Below are 22,741 nucleotides of genomic sequence, written 5' to 3'. Positions count from 1 at the left end.
TCTGTTTGAATGTATATACATACAAAAAGCGAACTTTGAGATGATTTGTAGCTCAGGTTGAGGTTCTGTATGTAGGTTTGCTCACTGAGCTGGAAGGTTCATTTCCAGATGTTTCGTTACCCTACTAGGTAACATCTTCAGTGGGACTCCAGGCGAAGCACTGTTGATAATTCCTGCTTTCTATTTATATGTTTGGGTTTCTTTAGATTGGTGATGGCATTTCCTGTGGTGATGTCATTTCCTGTTTTTTTTTCAGGGGGTGGTAGATGGGGTCTAACTCAATGTGTTTGTTGATAGAGTTCCAGTTGAAATGCCATGCTTCTAGGAATTCTCGTGCGTGTCTCTGTTTGGCTTGTCCTAGGATGGATGTGTTGTCCCAGTCGAAGTGATGTCCTTCCTCATCTGTATGTAAGGATACTAGTGAGAGAGGGTCATATTGTTTTGTGGCTAGTTGATGTTTATGTATCCTGGTGGCTAGTTTTCTGCCTGCTTGTCCAATGTAGTGTTTGTTACAGTACTTGCACGGTATTTTGTAAATAACATTAGTTTTGCTTGTTGTCTGTATAGGGTCTTTCAAGTTCATTAGCTGCTGTTTTAGTGTGTCGGTGGGTTTGTGGGCTACCCTGATGCCAAGGGGTCTGAGTAGTCTGGCAGTCATTTCCATGATGTCTGATATAGGGGATTTCTCAGCAACAAACCCAAACAAGACGACAAAACGTGTCCAGAAACTCTAGCCACTCCCCCCTACACCAAAGACATCTCGGAAATGACTGCCAGGCTACTAATACTCCTTAACATCAGGTAGCCCATAAACCCAACAGGTTTTATGGTTGCAACCATTATTATTTGTTGTGCTTCATAATTTAAATTATTCTGAATATGAATTGAGTTTTTTTTTAAACTAAGAATCCATAACCTACAAAATGCTTTTAATTGTATGCACCTTAATCATCGTGATTATAAAAGGAACATTACGACATAAAAAAGCAAACACAGTACAAATGCAATGATGAAGAGTTAGATCATTTTGTAATGATACATTTAAAATGTAGCATTGAATTAAATATGCAGATTATGCATTCTACAAGACATTTGACAAGTCGCCAAACATTTGGTTCAGGAATGTCAAATTTTCAGTTTGAGATTCCTATAATGCTCATTTTAGGCATTTTTAAAAAGAATAACCTTCAGATAAAAATGGTTGCTGACACCTGGTCTTGGTCATTAATAAGAATTGAAAAGTAACTGACTTAGAAATGAATCTTGAGAAATACTTATGGAAACCATGTGCCAGTCTCAAAAGCATCAATCTGGTACTCTTCACAACCTGTCAATGAACCAACTGCAAATCCATCCCGCCAAACTGCCTTTAATTCCATGAGTTTCTAACTTCTTGGTAAGCCTTTAGTAAATGCCTTCCTGAAGTCCACCTATATCAGCACTATGAAACCCTTCATGACTTTTCTGGATAAATCAACCCAAAACAGATGGGTGTACCCTCTCAGCTCTGATATCATCCTTGTATATGCATTTTTAGAATTTTTTCAAACTTCTTTTCCTTTTGTACAACAGAGATTAAACTTGGCACAGTATTTTAAGTATGATGTTAGTAAGGGCCTACATCACAGTTTAATGTAACTCGACAATTTCAATTTCTATTATTCTAGAAATGAAGTCAACAGTTCTTGCATTTTTGATTTGATTTAATAACCTGTAGCATTATTTCATGATTTGCTAATGTGTACCCCCAGATCCCTTTACTCTTTTGCACATTTAATTTCTTATTTTCTAAGTAACAGACAGCTTCCTTATTTTTCCTACCAAAATGCACCCTCACACTTATAAGGATGTTAATTATACAAACTTATAAACCTCTCCTTGGATTTTGTCATAGTACTTCAGATTATGGAATCCAAATTATTTATTTTAAAATTATGAATGTCGTTCCAACAATGATCCCTATACAGTACCATATCCCACCTTCCGCCAGTCTCGGCAACCAACCTTTAAACCTACTCCTTTCTGTTTCATAGCCAGGTTTACAGCCATTCTGTGCTCAGCTCTTAACTCAATATACATGAATTTATCTAAAAGTCTACTGGGTACAATATAGAAGATCTAAAAGTACATATATATCAGCCATTTCTTCAAATTCCATTATCGAACTTTTCCAATCAGATTTCCACCCTTGACGCGGCACTGAATCATCCCCTACCAAAATTACCGTGACTATGATGCACAAACTCGACTCATCCATCTCCATCTCTCGTTGATGTAAATTGTGGCCTACAAAACGATCGTGACTTTACCTCCGAATAGAAAGGTTCCAAAGATGAACAGAATGACATGCGGAAGATTTTCACCCAAGATTTTGGCGACGTCTCTTCTGAAATGCATATTCTTCTTCAAACTGTTCCTTCGAAATTCTTCAAAGTCCCAGCTGGTCATGTTCAACAGGTCGTCGCCTTTAGTAACAACGCGCCACGATAAGTCCCACGTTCCGTTGAGCGCCACCCCCATGACTACCGCCGCACCCCCCCGGTTAAGGACTCCCGTGCCGGCAGTTCACTTAAAGCCACGCGCTCCGAATACCAACTACGTTTGAACGAAGTGCGGGACTGCACGTGCGGCTCGACTGCAGGACGCGCGCTCGCCTCGCTGTCACATGGTTTAGATTAGATTAGATTACAGTGTGGAAACAGGCCCTTCGGCCCAACAAGTCCACACCGACCCGCCGAAGCGAAACCCACCCATACCCCTACATTTACCCCTTACCTAACACTATGGGCAACTTAGTATGGCCAATTCACCTGACCCTGCACATTTTTGGACTGTGAGAGGAAACCGGAGCACCCGGAGGAAACCCACGCAGACACGGGGAGAACGTGCAAACTCCACACAGTCAGTCGCCTGAGGCGGGAATTGAACCCGGGTCTCTGGCGCTGTGAGGCAGCAGTGCTAACCACTGTGCCACCGTGCCGCCCATGGTCTCGAACATCACATGGGATTTTCTTTAAGGTTTAGACTCAGAGTCATCGAGATATACAGCACGGAAACTCACCCTTCGGTCCAACTCGTCCATGCCAAACGGATATCCCACCCCAATCTAGTTCCCCTGAATATCTGAAATAATTTCAGAAAATATTGGAAGTAAACATTCAGCACCTTTGAAAAGAAACGTCGTCATGTTAACTCTTGCGCAGTCTGACCTCCCCCGCCCCGAATCAACTTGTGCAGATATATAATTGCACACCTCTCTAGCAGGTGGGACTTGAACCTGGGTCTCATTCTCGGGATACGACACACGGTGAGAAGGGATGATCTGCTTCTCTCAGTTTATCCTCCTCTTGGATGGTGATAACACTTTTTTAAAGAACACAGCCATTATCCTTTAAGCAAAAGGTAATTAATTAGATCAAAATTAGGGAGTCAAAGTGCAAGATTTTCTTGAGCGGAAGAATGAGCGAAAGAGAACGATTAAAAAGAGGTGACATCAAACACATAGGCACAGATAATAAATTTAAAAAGAAGGATTTTGAGCAACCAGGAAACTAAAGATAGTTTAAGTACCGCACAATTTATCTCCAAGAAGTTCCCATGAAGAGCCACATGCCTCTGGTGTAGCTGTTTTAAGAATAATGTCGGTCAGGTCACTGGGAGAAATCTTAGGATGCAAAGCTGCATTCCCTGTCTATATTCAGTCTCACGCAATTCTCCCTTTCTGTCCCTCTATTAAAATTGCGCCAGGATATGTATGGTTAAACTGTTGTAGCCGAAGAAGAATATTCCTTCACTCAAGAAAACCTTGCATTTTACTCCTTAATTTTGATCTAATTAATTACACTGTATTCTTTTTAAAAATGTTGTGGCTAACCAAGAAGAGAATAAACTGAGAGAAGCAGATCACCCCTCCTCACCTGATCATAACACAATTGAATTGGATGTAAATGGGCAGCACGGTGGCACAGTGGTTAGCACTGCTGCCAGAGACCCGGGTTCAATTCCCGCCTCAGGCGACTGACTGTGTGGAGTTTGCACATTCTCCCCGTGTCTGCGTGGGTTTCCTCCGGGTGCTCCGGTTTCCTCTCAGTCCAAAGATGTTCAGGTCAGGTGAATTGGCATGCTAAATTGCCCGTAGTGTTAGGTAAGGGGCAGATGTGTAGGGGTATGGGTGGGTTGCGCTTCGGCGGGGCGGTGTGGACTTGTTGGGCCGAAGGGCCTGTTTCAACACTGTAAGTAATCTAATCTAATAAATGGCTTCAAGACATTCTGAGGACATGAACAACTATACCAAAACAAATTCTTACTGTAATATGGATGAATTCTGTACAGCTGTTTTAAGCTTTACATTTTTAATACGACTGGATCCCTAGTGGAAGTTTTGTGGTACAATGGACAGGGTCTCTGCCATTGAGTCAGAGTTCCATTTGATGGTCAAAATCCAGCTAAATAAGTTGTTGTCAACCTCCGAATCTTTCCAATACAAGAGTGGGAGTGATTCCTCCTCAGCCGTGTGGTAGAAAAGGAGTTGGAGCTTCTGTCATCATTATCTATAACTACAATAAACAACGTGCAGCAAGGTGAACTCCGTGAGTGATCTTCAACACACAAACTCCTACTATGCTGAACTCCAGGATGATTGCACATTCTTTTTTTTCAGAACCTTAAGAGTGAAGTTTCACATCTTCTTCAGTAGTTCCTTTTACCTAAAACTTTCAAAAGTTTTGAGTCCATAAATTTGGTGTCATCTAAATACTACTGCTTTGTAGACCTAATTTACTGTGGACTATGAGCCTGGGTTGTACACGGCCATCATTCAAATTTTAAAATTGCCCAACTCCGCAACCGAATGAAAAGATGTTTCTGAGGCAGTAAACCTTGATTACAACAGAAATTGTGACCAGCTTAAGATAACGGCCTGTATTTACAACTCTGGAAATAAGTAATGACATGGAACAACGTGCTTTTATATCCAATTATATCCAGGGTTAAAAGAATTGAAATCACATATTTTGAGCTGCAATGTCGGTTCACCCGTCATGGGGAAGAGAAAAAAAAATTCTGATAATCTAATTCTGAGAAAGGAGAGCTAACATTTTTGTAATATTTAGAAAGTGTACATGTCACGCGCGGCAAATATAAAGTTCTGAAGAGGATAGAAAATAATTTTAATACTCATGGAAACAAAGTGTTTGATTCAAAGTCAGATGTGGCAATTCGTAGCTAACGGACACCAGGCAATTTACGCGTTGGGCAGCCAGCCTTTGGGACAGTGCACTCGTCAAATGTAATTATCTGCTTCGTGTCTATCTGCAGCCAAATTACCTAAAAGTATATTTCATTTAATTGGTGTAATTTTCGATCTAATGGGGGTGACATACAGAGAAAATAGAGCTCGTGACGCTGAAGAAAGATTGATGATCCGATTGGTTTCGCATATAAATACACAGCCCGCTGCACTCTCTGCAATAACTTCTGCGATGATAGACATTGCTCTCGTCAAGAGACAAAATTGTTATTTCAGCAATACTCGGGGCTTCAACCAATAGAAGCAGTAACATCACATCGTCGAATTTAGAAGAAAATACTCAGAGGAAAAACAGGGTAAGATCACAATAGCTGAAAAATGTGTTGCTGGAAAAGCGCAGCAGGTTAGGCAGCATCCAAGGAGCAGGAGAATCGACGTTTCGGGCATAAGCCCTTCTTCATCTGCAGTCCTCACTTTCTCCTAAGATCACAATAGTCAGACCTATAATTTTCAATTTACGTTGTTGTCTTAAAATGATGTTCTCTTTTTCTCTGGGATATGTCTGTAGGAAATGTGCTGTTTTTTTCTTCCCCTCTGCTTTCAGATGCCGCGATTCGCCAGTGTCCTCTGTCTGTCTCTAGTCTTGTGTGCCGCCGTCTCCCATTCTTTCGGGCTCGTCCTTTCGGTGAGTTCTTTATGAAGTTCCTACTTTCTTATTTCGGATGCTTCATGTATCATTTAATTCAACGTTTTTCTGTGTAAGTTCGGACCTAACGCTGCCCATTTAGCGGCATTTCCCTTTTCTACTTAAATGCAGGATTGGCTTTTAAAAATTGTTGAAGAGTGTGCTGCTGGAAAAGCACAGCCGGTCAGGCAACATCCGAGGAGCAGAGAGTCGACTTTTCAGGCATAAAGCCCTTCTGCCCCAAAACGTCGCCTCTTCTATTCCTCGGATGCTGCCTGACCGGCTGTGCTTTTCCAGCACCATACTCTTGGACGCTGATCTCCAGTATCTGCAGTCCTCACTCCCTCCTTAAAAAATGTAACTGAGTATAATCATACTGACGACTATGTTAATACTGATTGAATACCAGTAAATGCGAAACGAAAGTAGTGTTTTAAACGCATACCAGAGGTTATTTTAACACATAAGGGAAAAATAAATACTCAAAATTAGGAAGAGGAGGATTACAGTAGGTTGCAGACAGCTGCTTATTAAATAAGGATAAGTTGAAACGTTACTATTCAAAATGTCATACTGCGTATCTATCTATGATTTGGAAACTATACGATAATTATGAAGGTAGGATCTTTGACTTTACCTTGCAATAAGCGTCACTAAAACATGTGCATTTGAGAGCGCGTTCAGGGAATATTCGGAGATGGTGAAGGCGGAAAGAGAGCGAGAGAGGCAGATAGTTCGGTAAGAGCTGCTCAGAACAAACCTACCGTGTAGGTTCGATTCTCCTAAAAGGTGATTTTTTTACTGCCCAAAGGATTTGTGCCGGTGTCAGATAACAACCAAAAGTGAATATCTCAACACTTTAGTAGCTGCTTGCCCAAAGTGGACAAAAGGTGACAGCGGGCAAATGTACGCGAGTGCAGGTAAACAGGAAGACACTATTGGCCTCCATAAAGAAAAGGTTCTTAAACAAGATGCGTCATAAGCAAGCATTTTTGGGAGGGTCCTGTGAGGGAAGAGATCAACTCCAACCCCAGAATAGAGGTGACCAAAACATTCTCCCAGGTCTGGAAAAGCACCTCTTCTGGCTTGATAAGGAGGATAAAGAAAAGTGGCTTCCTTTAGTCCCAGATCATATTCTCATTGCCTTTTTATTTGCCAAGAAAGCTGTGGCAGTTATTCATTCAAGTTAAGGTTAAACAATACAGTTGAGACCTCATTGCACCCAGTTGGCTTTGGACTGGTGTCTTTGCCCACCTACTCAGAAGAGCACATTCAAATCAGAATTTTCACAAAACAGATCAATATATCACCAGGCTATTTTTAACTAACTGCAAGATGTGTGTTTAAAATTGCTCACCAGGTCCTATTGTTTTGGGTCAGTTTTCCCATCAGGATGGAATATTGTTATGAGTGCTAGTATCCTGCAATTGTTTTGATCATGTTTTTCTTTTATTTTTGCAAACATTATTTTATTCAATGCACATCTACTGCTTTTTATCCAATCAGTCATAGAATCATAGAGATGTACAGCATGGAAACAGACCCTTCGGTCCAACCAGTTTTCCCAAACAAACCTGCCAGCACCCGGCCCATATCCGTCCAAACCCTTCCTATTCATATAGCCATCCAAATGCCTTTTAAATGTTGCAATTGTACCAGCCTCCACCACATCCTCTGGAAGCTCATTCCATACACGTACCACCCTCTGCGTGAAAAAGTTGCCCCGCATATCTTTCCCCTCTCACCCTAAACCTATGCCCTTGAGTTCTGGACTCCCCAACCCCAGGGAAAACACTTTGCCCATTTACCCTATCCATGCCCCTCAATTTTGTGAACCTCTAAGGTCACCCCTCAGCCTCTGACACTCCAGGGAAAACAGCCCCAGCCTGTTCAGCCTCTCCCAGTAGCTCAAATCCTCCAACCCTGGCAACATCCTTGTAAATCTTTTCTGAACCCTTTCAAGTTTCACAACAACTTTCTGATAGGAAGGAGATCAGAATTGCACGCAATATTCCAACAGTGGCCTAACCAATGTCCTGTACAGCCGCAACATGACCTCCCAACTCCTGTACTCAATACTCTGACCAATAAAGGAAAGCATACCAAACGCCTTCTTCACTATCCTATCTACCTGTGACTCTACTTTCAAGTTGTCAAACCCATGTTTTTACAAATTATGTCAGTTTGAAATTTCCACTGCATCTTGCTGAATATCTCACCAACTATTCTTTTCTTTTATTCAAAGTTGTATTTTGAAATTCTCAGTCCTCAAATTATAAATGAAACATTTTGTATGGCAGATTTTTTCTTTTATTAGCTGTAAATGAGGACCAGAAAACTATTGATATGTCAATTCATAGAAGATGACAGGTCATTAAATAGATTGTAGCTTGTTTCTATATTGTTCTATTTTATTCACCATTTTAAATGGGAACTAGTACAATGTAAGCTTTCCTGCTGGTAATAGTTGCTAAGTTTTAAAATATACATGGATGTTTTGTTATTCTAGTAGATTGCAGGGTACCGAAAAGGTAATAATAAAATATTTGTGTAGCAGGCAAAGGATAAACGGGGGTGGACATTAAACAGTGCAGGATACCTACTAGGACCACGTGAGTACTCTTTCAGCAAATGCTAAATAATGTTGTACATGTGTAATACATTAAAGATATGTCAATCTTTTATCTCAATTCCTAAGCTGTAATGTTCCTTGTCAATTAAATATCTTAACAGTATTTCAGTTGGTGGCATACTGCACTTATCAGCATTGTGGGAATATCTTTTACCATAATGGTGGTAGTTCCAGTAAATAGCCCATTATCATCTTTGCCATAAATGTTCGCCTTCCAAGAAGTGTCCGTATCCTTAATTTTATTTTTTAGGAAACTATTCTCTGGCTATATCTTAGTGTAATATGTGTGGCATAACAGATTATTGGTGGAATCCTATCTACAGGAAAAAATCTGAACTATCTCGATCATTATCTTTTTTTAAAGACTTTGACCTTTTTATGAATTATTTTGTGATAAATCAGCTCTACAAGTGATCTGCCCTAGTATCTTCCTTAGTTTTATGCACTTTCCATCAGGAAACAGTAATTAATAATCAGTTGTGAATGTGCCAAACATTATTGTCTATACGTGACCAAGGTAATTGTTCATACACTTGTCTTAGCTGAAATCAGCTCAGGCTGCATGAAATGTAGGTCTAACTTGGGTGTTTGCTGCACTATAAGGTCATACAGTGCAGAAACAGACCCTTCAGCCCAATTTACCCATGTTGATTAGGTTTCCTAAACTGAATTAGTCCCATTTGTCCGCATTTGGCTCGTATCCTTCTAAACCTTCCTATTCATATATCCATTCTCTTAAATGTTGCAGTTGTACCAGCCTCCACCACCTCCTCTGGCAGTTCATTCCATACATGCACCACTCTCTGCAGGAAAAAAATTACTCCTCAGCTCCCTTTAAATCTTTCCCTTTTCATCTTAAACCTATGCCCACGACTTTTGAACTCCCCTACTCTAGGGAAAAGGTCATGGCTATACATCTTATCTATGCCCCACAAGGTTTTATAAAACTCTATAAGGTCGCCCCTCAGCCTCCTATGCTGTCATTTTTGGCAGTGTATTTACCAACTGAGTTGTTGAAGCAGCTAGAATTTTTTTTACAGGTAAGATACAACAGTGGTTATACTGATGGAATAGGCACTGGCTAAAAAGCCAAGGATAATAAACCACTTTCCTCCAATATAAAAAGATAAAACATTGCAAATGCTGAGCATTCTAAATGAACAGCAGATGTTGGTGGTCATGCAACATCCATTGAGTGAGAAACAAAGTTAAATATTTGGGTCAAAGCTAGAAAACATTAGAAGTAATGAGCTTCAAACAAGTATTGAGGTGAGGAGGAAGAAAAGAACAGAACCCTAGTTCTTTGGTGGGTGGGAGAGATGAGTAGAGTCATAGCGATGTACAGCATGGAAACCGACCCTTCGGTCCAACTCGTCCATGCTGACTGGATTTCCTCACTACATCTAATCCCATTTGCCAGCACTTGGCCAATATCCTTTTAAACCCTTCCTATTCATATACCCACTCAGAGTCCTCTTACATGTTGTTGTTATACTAGCCTCCATCACTTCCTCTGGCAGCTCATTTCATACATGCACCACCCTTTGTGTGAAAAATTTGCCCCTTAGGTCCCTTTTATATCTTTCCCTTCTCACCCTAACCCTATGCCCTCTAGTTCTGGACTCGCCCCAAATCAGGGAAAAGACCTTGTCTATTTACCCTATCCATGCCCCTCATGATTTGATAAATCTCTATCAGGTCACACCTCAGTCTCCAACACTCCAGGAAAAACAGTCCCAGCCTATTCAGCCTTTCCCATTAGCACAAATCATCCAACTCTGACAACAAGCCTGTAAATCTTTTCTGAACCCTTTCAAGTTTCACAATATCCTTCCAATAGGAGGGAGACCAGAAATACACACAATATTCCAAAAAATGGCCTACCCAATGACCTGTACAGCCGCAACATGACCTCCCAACTCCGATACTCAATGCTCTGACCAATAAAGAAAAGCATTGTAAACTCTTTCTTCACTATCCTACCTGAGATTCCATTTTCAAGGAACTATGAAGCTGCACTCCAAGGTCTCTTTGTTCAGGAACATATCCAGGGCCTTACCATTAAGTGTATAAGTCCTGACCTGATTTGCCTTTCCACCTCACATTTATCTAAACTAAACTCCATCTGCCACTCCTCAGCCCATTGGCCCATCTGATCAAGATCCCATTGCACTCTGTTTTAACCTTCTTCACGTCCACCACACCTCCACTTTTAGTGTCATCTGCAAACTTACAAACTATACATCCTATGTTAACATTCAAATCATTTATATAAAAGATGAAAAGCAGGAGACCCAGCACTGAACCTTGTGGCACACCACGGGTCAATTAAATGACAATATCTCATTGCAGTGCATGTACAAATTCTTTTTGATCTGTTATAGTGATATTTGTTTGACCTCGTAGTTCTCAACAATTCTTGATTTCTTACTGTGAACTTAACATAGCATGTGCAGATATCTCTCATTACAAAATAGTTACAATTTTTCTATGTTCATAGAATAAATCTAAAATGGATTAAGGAGTGGATAAAATAGCTATGATTCATGTCACTCTTTGGTATCCAGACTACTGCTGGAAATTTTACATTGTTCATTGATGCCAAGGTCAGAAATGTATCGAAGTGTATGACCTATCTCCAACCATTTAAAAAAGCATTTAAATGAGGTTTTGAAATGCTTGAAGAAATATGTATACTCAAATCCTCTTGGTGAAGGTGGAAATGCCACTTGCCTTCGCCACCTGAAGCACCTGCATGCATATTTTTCGAGACAAGTGTACAAGGTCATGCAGGTCTCATTGCACCTTGCTCCTTTTCCAATCTATCACCATTTCAGCTAATAATCTGGCTTTTTTTTGCTTCCAAAGTGAATGATTTCACATTTATTCACATTATGCTGCATATGTCATGTATTTGTCCACTCACTTTACTTGTCCATCTTTGTATCTTCCTTATAGTTCACACTCTTACCTGGCTTTGTTGTCTGCGGACATGGAGATGCTGCCATTTAATTTCTTCATTTAAATTGTAATGTATGGTATTAATAGCTGGGGTCAAGCACTGATTCCTGCAGTATCTCACTAATCACTGCCTGCCATTTGGAAAAAGGCCTGTTTAATAATAAAGTACATGGGATTGAGGGTATTGTATGGCCATGAATAGAAAACTGGTTTGCAGACAGTAAACAAAGGAATAATAAACAGGCCTTTTTCCAAATGGCAGGCAGTGATTATTGAGATACTGCAGGAATCAGTGCTTGACCCCAGCTATTAATACCATACATTACAATTTAAATGAAGAAATTAAATGCAGCATCTCCATGTCCGCAGACAACAAAGCCAGGTAAGAGTGTGAACTATAAGGAAGATACAAAGATGCTACTGTGTGATTTGGACAAGTGAGTGGACAAATACATGACATATGCAGCATAATGTGAATAAATGTGAAATCATTCACTTTGGAAGCAAAAAAAAGCCAGATTATTAGCTGAAATGGTGATAGGTTGGGAAAGGGGCAAGGTGCAATGAGACCTGCATGACCTTGTACACTTGTCTTTAAAAATATGCTAATATGTTGTGTGAGAACTTATCGAAAATGGATAGATATTGAACTGTTAAGTTTCATCAAGCAACATGAAATTAAATTTAAACACTAAATTATTCTGAAAAATCATTTGCCATAAACATTACATTTCTGCAATTTAGTTGAACAGTTTTGGTATTGCAGATTAATAAAAGTTCTTAATGTTGCTTTTGGTAACTGTCCTAATCACAGATGCTGTGGACAATCACCGATCCTTAAGTGACAAGAATGGCCTGGCTGGCAAACGTGAACTGCAGCTTGAAGATGAAATTAAGCGTGGTAAGAGAAAGTAGTCAATTAGTTCATCCCTACATTGCAGACCAAAACAAATGCCACAAATTAGTTTTACAATCTGTGAATGTACTTCCTAAATCAGAAGGAACAAATAAATAGATAGATGATCTCTCAATCAAAACAGAATAATATATTCAATTACAATGAAAAGCATATATGTAGGATGAGTTAGATAGGGCAAAAGTGTCTGACTTTCTGATAATTAAGAATTATAGAAATGGTTGGTGTAACAAATTGATTACATATCAGTTGTCCTTTGTGAACTATTGTTGGGATTTTATTTACACTATCTGATTCATCAATCTAGCTTGGAAATGTTTTATGACAGAATGTTAGCAATCTTTATTGAACAAAAAAAAATTTCTAGATTAAATATGATAAACCTTAATTTGCAATTTTTCAGGTAACTTGCTACAAAACCTTGCTGATGAAAGTGCTGCTCGCATAGCCATTGAATTTCTTGTATACTTGCATCTAAAAGGTAGGACTAATTGATACCGAAAGCAGATTCTATACTAAATATAAAAGGAGAATTTGGAACCAAAGGAAGTGAAGCAACATTCTGGTCTGCCATAATCTAATTAAAATGTGAGCGGTATGCTCTCCTCCTTTTATGTTCCTATTTATTTTGCGTCAACTGTTCACTGACTCTTTTGGACTCTTAATTTCCAAGCTTGTACTCAATGAACATCATCCATTCATGTAAGTGTGACAAAATAAATGACTGCAAGGTCAGGAAACGTTTCAATTAAATAAAAGATAGTCAAGATTGGCAGATTTGAGATAAATGAATTAATGAATGTTTTAGGTAGCAGTAGCATTAAAGTTTTTTTTGTTAGATATTGCATATGTAAGATAACTATGGTAATTGTGGATAAAATAAAAATGTGATTTATGTTAAATTAGCAAATTTTGTAATTATCATTGAATTGGATAAAGGCAAGTGAGAGGTATTTGAATAGAAACATGGCCATAGCATAGGATAGTTGGTGACTAAAAAAGGTTAATCTAGTTGATTATGGATATCAGTAGGTGGGATGGGTTTCCGATTGGGTACAAATTGGTTGAAAAAAGTTGAATGTAAAATTTTATATTTGCGATTTGCTACACATAATTAAAATCAAAAACTCCTTTGGGTGGTAAACTTTCAACTAGATGCAAAGTAAGTGAAATAAGAACTAAAAGATAGTAAGATTGATCAGGTTGGATGTTGATATCTTTAATCAATCTGTTCAGACTTGTTATGATACATATTTAGAGCAGGTGGGACAATGAGGCAGGGAGACCAGTTCTGTGCCACAAGAGCCCCAACTTAACCTGGACATAAAATTAGGAATATTTGCATACATGATAACTAATTATACTATAAGGACTTTTCATAACTTCGCTACTGTGTTTGAACTAAATATTGATTACTTTGTCTGGTGAAGTAACTTGACCATTTTGAGCAAAAGTTAGTGATTTTTATTTTAAATTACACTTTCTGTTTTTGAATTATAGTCCTACTAGCCTTCTGTATATATTGAACATTACATGTTATGCGTTTACAAATATCGGATCATTAAATCCAAATGGTCTGAAGCAATCACATCACCTTTGCTTTGACAATTGCAGAAATTACCAAATTTCGGTTTGTTTTTAGACTTTTTTTTTTAAATCTGCCAATAAACATGTTACTGTTGATCACACTTGCAGCTAAAATTACACCAAATATCCCACTGTACATTCTTTCTAACTCATTTTTCATGTGACAGCCAATATTCAGTACTTTTTTTAAAAAACAGTTGGTCCACATGATATTTTGGAGGCATGCTGTCAGATGAGTGAATTCAGCAAAAGAACTGCATTGCAATCATTCACCCACTTTTGATGCATGATGTTGAAATGTGCACTGGATTGGTTTTGAGCTTGTGATTGAATCCATGATAATCCAACAATTTTTTTTATTCAAAAGGTGAATTGTGACTTGATAAGGTTTGCTGAAGTTGAAAGAATATGATGTGCTTCACATTAGAGATTTGGATGAGAGTGACTTTGAAATGAAAGAATAACATCAAATTAGCATGTAATTCAGATGGATGTGATCGACAATTGGATGCAAGATTTCCAAAATAGCATTGAAACTATTAAATAAATTTACCAAAAGGGTTGGATTCGAGTTGAGTAAAATAAGTAACCGCTGACTCAGACTAAAAGATAAGCTTAGTCACACAGAATATGCTTCAAAAGCAGATTGATGACAAATTTTAAGGGAACGATACCTTGAATGCATGCGTCACTCTCTCATGGTGATGATCTGAAGGCACAAATACAGATACCTGGGTATAATCTAATTGCTATTACAGATATATGACTGCATGGTGATCAGAACAAGGAAATGAATGTTGAAGGCTATTTAACATTTTAGGAAGAATGATGAAAAGGAGGTGGAGATGTGCCAGTGATAAGAGATGGAATCACTACATTAGTAAGGTAGGCTCTCTGATTCGAAGAACAAAGAACTCCTGTTGTTGGGATCTGAAAGAAAGAAAAAATTGAAAGAAAGAAACAGAGGCGGGACATACCACCAGCGCTTCACCGGAGACTCTGATGATGTTACCTAGTATGGTGACGTAAAATCTGAAAACAAGCCTTCAAGCTTAGCTTACATACTTAGAAACAAATTCTCTGTGGAGAGTCCAGGGAGTCAGAAAAGACAGGCAGACAAAGGAATTATCGATAGCAAGCAAGGGAAGAATGGTTGGTTTTGCTTAAAGCAACCCATGTTATCACAGGACCTGGATGTGGTGTGGGTAACAGGCATGAAAGGACATAATTATGCTCTAAAATTGTTAAACTTCTGAGTCCTGACCGCTCTAAGATTCCCTGTATGAAATCTTTTTGGGTACAGCTAAGACACAGCAGACATTAGTTGAAATTATTTATAGGCATCAAAGGAAATGGTAGTTTGGCGCTTTAATATTTATCATGAGAAGAGAGAAACATGTGGCATGGGCAACATAATTATCAAAGGTGACTTTTGTGTGCACTAAGACTGGGCAAACCAACTGTGCACAAACTACAGAAAATGAATTTCTGGAGTATGAGGAAGGGATTTTCAAAGCAGTATGTTGAGGGCTAGAGGACACACACTTTTACATCTCGGGTTATGTAATGAAAAGGGTTAACTAACAGTGACCACAGCAAAATTTTACATTATGTTTGAAAGTGAATTATTTCACTCTGAAGCAAGGGTATTAAATTTGAATAAAGAAAACTATGAAGGCATGAGGCACAAATTGGCGGAGGTGGATTTGAAAAATACATTAACATGTATGACTGTAATAGCCAATGGTAGTCTTTAAAGAACTATTGTGACTTGTAGCAACTCTGTATCCCTTTGAGGTGCAAAAACTCAAGGTCAGTCATCCATGGCTAACAAAGGAAATTTGGGATTGTATAACATTAAAAGAATAGAGAGTAAGGACTGCAGATGCTAGAGAATCAGAGTCAATAAGGTGTGGCGCCAGAAAAAGCACAGCAAGTCAGGCAGCATCCGAGGAGCAGAAGAGTTGACGTTTCGGTCAGGACTCTTCATCAGGATTGGGGAGGAGGAAGGGTACTGAGAAATAAATAGGGGTGTGGGGTTGGAGAAACGATAGGTGAAATGGTGATAGGTGGATGCAGGTAGGTTATTGTGATAGGTCGGTGTGAAGGATGGAGCGGATAGGTAGGAAGGAAGATAGACCGGTTGATCAGGTAAAGAGGGCCATGCTGAGTCAGAGGGTTGGATCTGAGAAAAGACCCAAACTTGCCAAAAAAAAGCAATAAATCTGAGAATATAGAGACGTTTAAAATACACGAAGAAACTGGTAAGGATGGAAAGAAGAGAATATGAATGCAATCGAGCAAAAAACCAAAAATGGGTTATCAAAGCTTCTACAAATGCTTGAAAAGGAAACAATTATCTAATGTAGATCCAGTACAGGCACCATCAGGAGATTTTATAACAGGGAATAGAGAAATGGCAGAGAAGCTAATCAATTACTCTGTTTCTCACAGAAGATGCAAGAAATCTCTCAGAAATAAAGATCAACGAATAGGGAGAATGAGCTAAAGAAAATTAGAATTAATAAGAATGTACTGGAGAAATTTAATAGGGCTGAGAAGTGCCTGTGACTTAACAGACTGAATCCCAGAGTGCTGAAGGAGATGATTATAGAGATAGTGGATGCGTTGGTAATCTTGGATTCTATATGTTTTGAAGATTGGAAGGTAGAAAATGTCATTCCACTATTTGAGAAGGGAGCGATGGCGGGGCTGGTGGGGAGAAGGGACATGGGAACCAAAGACCTGTTAGCCTTGCATCAGCAGTCAGAAAAATGTGAGAATGTATTTTAAAGGATGTATTTAATAGAAGCTTAGATAATCTGATTGCACATAGACAAGGTGGATTTGCAAACAGCAAATTATGTTGATGAACTTGGAGTTCTGTTCTTTTTTGAAAGATGTTACTAACAACTGATACAGGAGGGCTAATGGATGCAGTACACTTAGACTTCTATAAAGCTTTTGATTAAAATACCCACAAGAAGCTGGTTAGAAAAATTAAAGCATGCAGGATGGGAACTAACATACTAGCATGGATTAATAATTGGTTCACAGACTGAAAACAGTAGGAATAAATAGGTAATTCTCATGTTGGCTGTGACTAATGGAGTACCATAGAATCAAGACTTGGGCTCCAGCTGTTCTCATTTATTTATGTCAATGATTTTAGAGGTGGGAACCTCTAAAATTTAATATTTTAACTTTTGGATGATACGAAGCTGAGTGGGAATGTGCATTGTGAGGAAGGTGTAAAGCAGCTTCAGGAGAATTTGGACAGGTTTAGTGCATTAGCATGAGCATAGGCGATGGAATACAATGTTTACAACAAAGTGTTATTCACTTTTTCAAAAGGAACAGATGCACAGAGTATTTCTTAAATGGTAAGAGATTGATAGCATACATATGCAAAGAGACATGTCCTTGTCAATAAATCAATGAAGGCTAATATGGAAAAACAGCAATTATCTGGAAGACTAATGGAATGTTAGCCTGTATTGCAAGAGTATTTGATTGTGGGCATAGTGAAGTCTCACTGCAGTTGCTTAGGAGCTGGATTCAACTGCACATGAAGTACTATGCCCAATTTTGGTGTCTTTGTCTCAGGAAAGATAATATTGCTGTGGAGTGAGTGTAATAAAGTTTCACCAGACTTGTTCCCAGGATGGCTGGGTTCTTTTGAGGAAAGATTGGCAAACTGTCCTGTATTCCCTAGAGTTTGTAAGAATGAGAGGTTATATTTTCAAATCCTACAAAATGTCGAAAAGGATAGACAGGCTAAATGCAGATAATATGTTTTCCCTTGGTTGAGGTCTAGAACCAGGGGACACAATTTAAAAATAAGTGGATGCCACTTAAGTCCAGAATGAGAATTTTGTTTTTACTGAACTGTGAACATTTGTAATTCTCTACCAAAGGGCTGTCGAAGCTCAGTCTGAGTATGCCTAAGGAAATGATTGATGTATTTTCTAATTAACAATAGCCTACAGATTTATAGGGATGGGATGGGTAGAAGGCATTGAAGTATTTGATCAGTCATGATCATGGCTGAATGGCAAGGCATACTCGGTTGAATGCCCTTCTCATGTTGCAGTTCCAATGTTTTACTGACAGCAATGAATAGTTAAGGTGAGATGAGCAAGACTGAATAGCTACGTTGTACGTTGGAGATCTCCGACTCTTCTTTTTTACAAAATGCTTGTACTTACAAACACAAACCATATAAGGATGTAACTTTAAAGACCCAACATTCAAACATTTCCTGTACTTACTAACAACTGCTTTGCATTGTCCGGCATTGTATTACAACTTCTGTACAAAGACTCTCAAATAGACTCCAGAACAAAATCCATTCGCAACCCAGGGACTGACTATCTTTTGTTTATAAATGATGATGGATTAGACAATTGACTAGTATCAATTATAGTTAATACAATTGGATGTTTTACATCCTGTCCAACATAAATAATTAAGGTACATGATTAGAAATTACGAAATGTAGGAAAGTGAGATGAATACAATACTGGGATGCAAGTTGTGGTGTGATTCAGGCTTGAATTGATTGAGCAAAGTCTAATTAGAAGTGGGGTTGGTGAGTGGCAACCTAAAATTTGTGAAATACTGAGGATGAATTAATAGGGTTAATACCTTGAAAATATACTTTTTTTTTTCTGGGATTACAATATAGAACGATTTATTGTTTTTGCCTTCGAATAGTTAGAGTCAATGTTACAAGCTAAATTAGAGATGCTACAATTTTTTTTTTAGACTTTGTATCATTTAAAAATCTGTTGAATTTTGACAGTAATCTCATCACCACAAGGCGGTCACATGTAAACAGGGTGGATAAGAAGGTGTTTAGCACGCTTGCCTTCATATAGAAGTTGGGACATCATGTTGATATTGTACCAGACATTGGTGAGGCATCTTCTGGATTACCATGACCAGTTCTGGTCGCCCAGCTATGGGAAGGATATAATTAAGCTGGAGAAGGGAGAAGGCTCAGAAAGGTTTACCAAGATTTTACCAAGAATGAAGGGTTTGAAATGGGATTTAGAATAAGGGGCAACGTTTTTACACAGTGGTTCACGTTTGGAATGAGCTTCCAGAGGAAGTGGTGGATGAGAGTACAGTTACAACATTTAAAAGTTTTGATGAGTACATGAATAAGTAATGTTTGGAGGGATATGGACCAAGTGCACATGGGACTAGTTTAGTTTAGGATTATGGTGGGTATGGACTGATTGGACCAGAGGGTCTGTTTCCATGCTTATGGCTTAATTTTTTTTAAAGATTGGCCTCTGGTCTCTGGCTTTCGTGTGAAATATTTAAAGATAATTATGTTCCCAGAACAATATTACAATTTTACACAATGGAAACTGCAAAAAAGTTTAAGATTGTATTCAACTTTGCTTCACCAATAAAATGTTTCCATGTTGTGAATTTGACTGTACTGAACATTTTGTTTCAGAGATTGGGGCCCTTGACAATCTGCCATCACTATTATCATCTGAAGTTCCCCAACCGTAGTTGGAGCAACTCGTCTGGAATGTGAACTATGGAATCAGTGACTGCAGCCCAATCTCTGCAGTGAACAAATCAAATATAACTGATATCAGAAATCTCAATCAACTTCCAGTACCTTTGACTTAGTATTAAGATCAATACTTTGTGAAATTAATTGCATTCCCAAACTGAAAAGGTGAAAACTAATAAAATTAGCACCTGCAACAACTGTATTTCACAGCTTAGAATTTATTTTCTCAATTAAATTTCCTCTGCAAAACAGCACTAAAGTAACTGAGAGGTCCATAAGTATCTAACTATTGCTGTTATTCTCTTAGCCCATCAGTGTACCTTCAATTACAACAAGAAATGCTAACAGGTCGCTTCATGCCTCAGTAAGAAGGACTTGCTGTAGCAACTAACCTATATTCCCATATTAAATGGGCGTTTCATTACAACAGTTACATAAATTCAAAGGGTTACATGTGGAGTAGCATAATAGAAACATTAGTCAGAGACATGGTACAATCCCTTTATATTGACACATTATTCAATCTTTCACTGGAGGGGTAATCAAATGTCTTTCAGAATAATATTATGCCTTTAATGTACAGGCAAAATGTACAGTTGATCTCAACACAGTCCCTTTGGTCAATTTTCCCAAGTTTTTTCATTGTCTCCTCCCACCTTGTGACCACCCAACAACCAATCACAACAAAATGAATGTTCCTTCAGTTGAGTGAAAAAACATTTCTGAAGACAAGACTGAATAAATGCATTGTTTAATCTTCTAATGTGCTCTTAATTATCTGAAGCTACTAAATCCAATAATTAATCATCTCCATTGCTCTCAGCATAGTGGGTGATTAATGTATTTTTTAAATTCTTCGCTGCTTCCTAATTTGCCTTACCTATGTAATATTAATATAACATACCTATATAATTGTGGGAAAAGATCTGCTAACCCACGATAGGCCCACAAAAGCAAAATTGGCCAAACTGTACCAAAAAGACTCAGAATTCCCAAGCAGGCTCACAAGCCAAATCAGACAGCCCACACAGTCAAGAGGATGCATATTAAGCCCGTTAGCAATGACTGAGCACCACAGATATCTCAAAGACCCAAGGACAGTTTCACAACCCAGCAATACCAATGCCACACAAACAGCAGGTCAGACAGAGAGGCACCATGCAAGAACATGCTCTAGGAACAGGATAATGGAATCAGTTCCCCAATTCAGAGGAGACATTATCATCTGTGAAGAGGAATGGAACCATCGATACTGTCAGGATGATGCATTGTGTGAAGGAACAGGACATTCATCCGATAACTGTTTTCCAATTAGCATCCTCGTAATTAATTACTCCATTTCCAGATACATTGTAGTTTCCCATTTCTTAATCAGCCTCATTGTGCGCATTACTATAAAACTGGTCTCATCCTCAGCTCTGGGAAGAGAAATCTGATCTACCTGTACTGACTGTCAGTTCTGCGTCAGCCTAGTCAATTTCTCTTCCAGCCATATGGCTTGCATAAACTGTTTGTCAATTTCACTTCAAGCTCTGTTTTGTGATCTCTGACCTATTGAGCAAATTTCCCTGACAGTCCATTACGAGGTCCTCGAGGCACTCTAGATATACTAAAGCAATTTTTACAGACAAGCTTTAAAGCTTGAACAATCCAACCTGCAACAAGGGAATAACTTGAACATAACTCTTAGTTGTTGAATATTGCATTGTGCGTCATTAAAGTGTAATGTTCTATTCATTGTATAACAGTACATGTCATGGTAAAGATTTTCTTTCCTTTCTGGCAGACTTAACAAACTATCAAGTGATGTCATACACATAATTAGCTCCAAAGTGCTGGCTGATCACAATTGCCTGAGTGCTACCAGATCTGAACCCTGCCCCAAATCTTCCATCAGGTTTTCTTCTATACAACAGTTAAACCCCACATACCCTCCCCATAATGCTCCAATAGTCAATACCCACATCACCATACCAGTGTTGCAAAGCTTCTGGATGCTACTCTAGTGCTAAATGCCTTTCCCATATGTTGCCAAATGCCAAGTGACAAGCAATTCACTCCTTGAAAAAAAATGATGAATCTATTAGAATACTTTCAGAGAATAGTAGTCAGGATAATTTCAGCTTTCAGGGAATTCATGGATCTAATTATTTGAGGCTTGCTTAAATACAAACATTTCTAAGAAACAGGACAGATCTTTTAACATTATTGTCGGAGAAATTTGCCCAATAGGTTAGAGATCACAAAACACAGCTCGAAGTGAAATTGACAAACAGTTTATTGCAAGCAATTGCTGGAAGAGAAATTGACTAGGCTGACACAAAACTGACAGTCTGTACAGATAGATTAGATTTCTCTTCCCAGAGCTGAGGATGAGACCAGTTTTATAGTAATGCGCACAATGAGGGTGATTGAGAAACTACAATGTATTTGGAAATGGAGTAATCTAATTACAAGGATGCTAATTGGAAAACAGTTATAGGATGAATGTCCTTTTCCTTCACACAATGCAACATCCTGACAGTGTCATTGGTTCCATTCCTCTTCACAGGTAGGTGTTAATGTCTCCTCTGAAGTGGTGAGGTGCTTCCAATGTCCTGTTCCTGGATCATGTCCTTGCTGGTGCCTCGCTGTCTGACCTGCTCTTTGTGTGGCTTTGGTATTGCTGGGTTGTGAAACTGCCCTTGGGGCTTTGAGATATCTGTGGTGCTCTGTCATTGTTAACGAGCTTAAAGTGTATCCTCTTGTCTGCGTGGGCTGTCTGATTTGGCTTGAGAGCTTCTGGTATTTTTGGTACAGTTTGGCCAATTTTGCTTTTGTGGGCCTATTGTGGGTTAGCAGATCTTTTCCCACAATGGACATTAGTGTCTCATATATCTCTAGTTGCCAATACTAGTAGATCATGTGATCCAGTTTCTTAATAATTAATGATACTACAAATAAGCTGCCTTATATGTCCAGGCCTACAAAATTCAAACCAAACAAGCTATTTAAATAAGAATCTATGTATAACTCTGTCTCCGTGCTTTGAAGGACCAGATTATTAAGAAGATGGGTAATTTTATGAATCTTATTTTAAGTACAAAATCTAATAGTAAAAATAAACATTCTGAGTTTAACGGGTATGTGATTAGAAAACCTTATTCATTAGAATAATTGACTAGTTTTAGGTTGTG

The 22,741-nt window shown here is 38.6% G+C and overlaps 1 protein-coding gene across 1 annotated transcript; it reads left to right on the top strand.

Annotated features, from left to right (window-relative positions):
- Window positions 1-5,494: 5,494 nt before the first annotated feature.
- LOC122558057 (galanin peptides) lies at window positions 5,495-20,156 on the top strand. Its single transcript, XM_043706380.2, has 6 exons — window positions 5,495-5,604; window positions 5,853-5,933; window positions 8,488-8,545; window positions 12,341-12,427; window positions 12,846-12,923; window positions 19,500-20,156. The coding sequence occupies exons 2-6, from the start codon at window positions 5,853-5,855 to the stop codon at window positions 19,556-19,558; spliced, it is 363 nt and encodes a 120-aa protein (XP_043562315.1). The 5' UTR covers window positions 5,495-5,604; the 3' UTR covers window positions 19,559-20,156.
- Window positions 20,157-22,741: the final 2,585 nt, after the last annotated feature.

Source organism: Chiloscyllium plagiosum, unplaced genomic scaffold, assembly GCF_037043375.1.
Source record: "Chiloscyllium plagiosum isolate Xiang-an unplaced genomic scaffold, Cpla_swu_hap1 HiC_scaffold_18, whole genome shotgun sequence".
Taxonomy (NCBI): domain Eukaryota; kingdom Metazoa; phylum Chordata; class Chondrichthyes; order Orectolobiformes; family Hemiscylliidae; genus Chiloscyllium; species Chiloscyllium plagiosum.
This window is presented reverse-complemented; position numbering and strand designations above follow the sequence as displayed.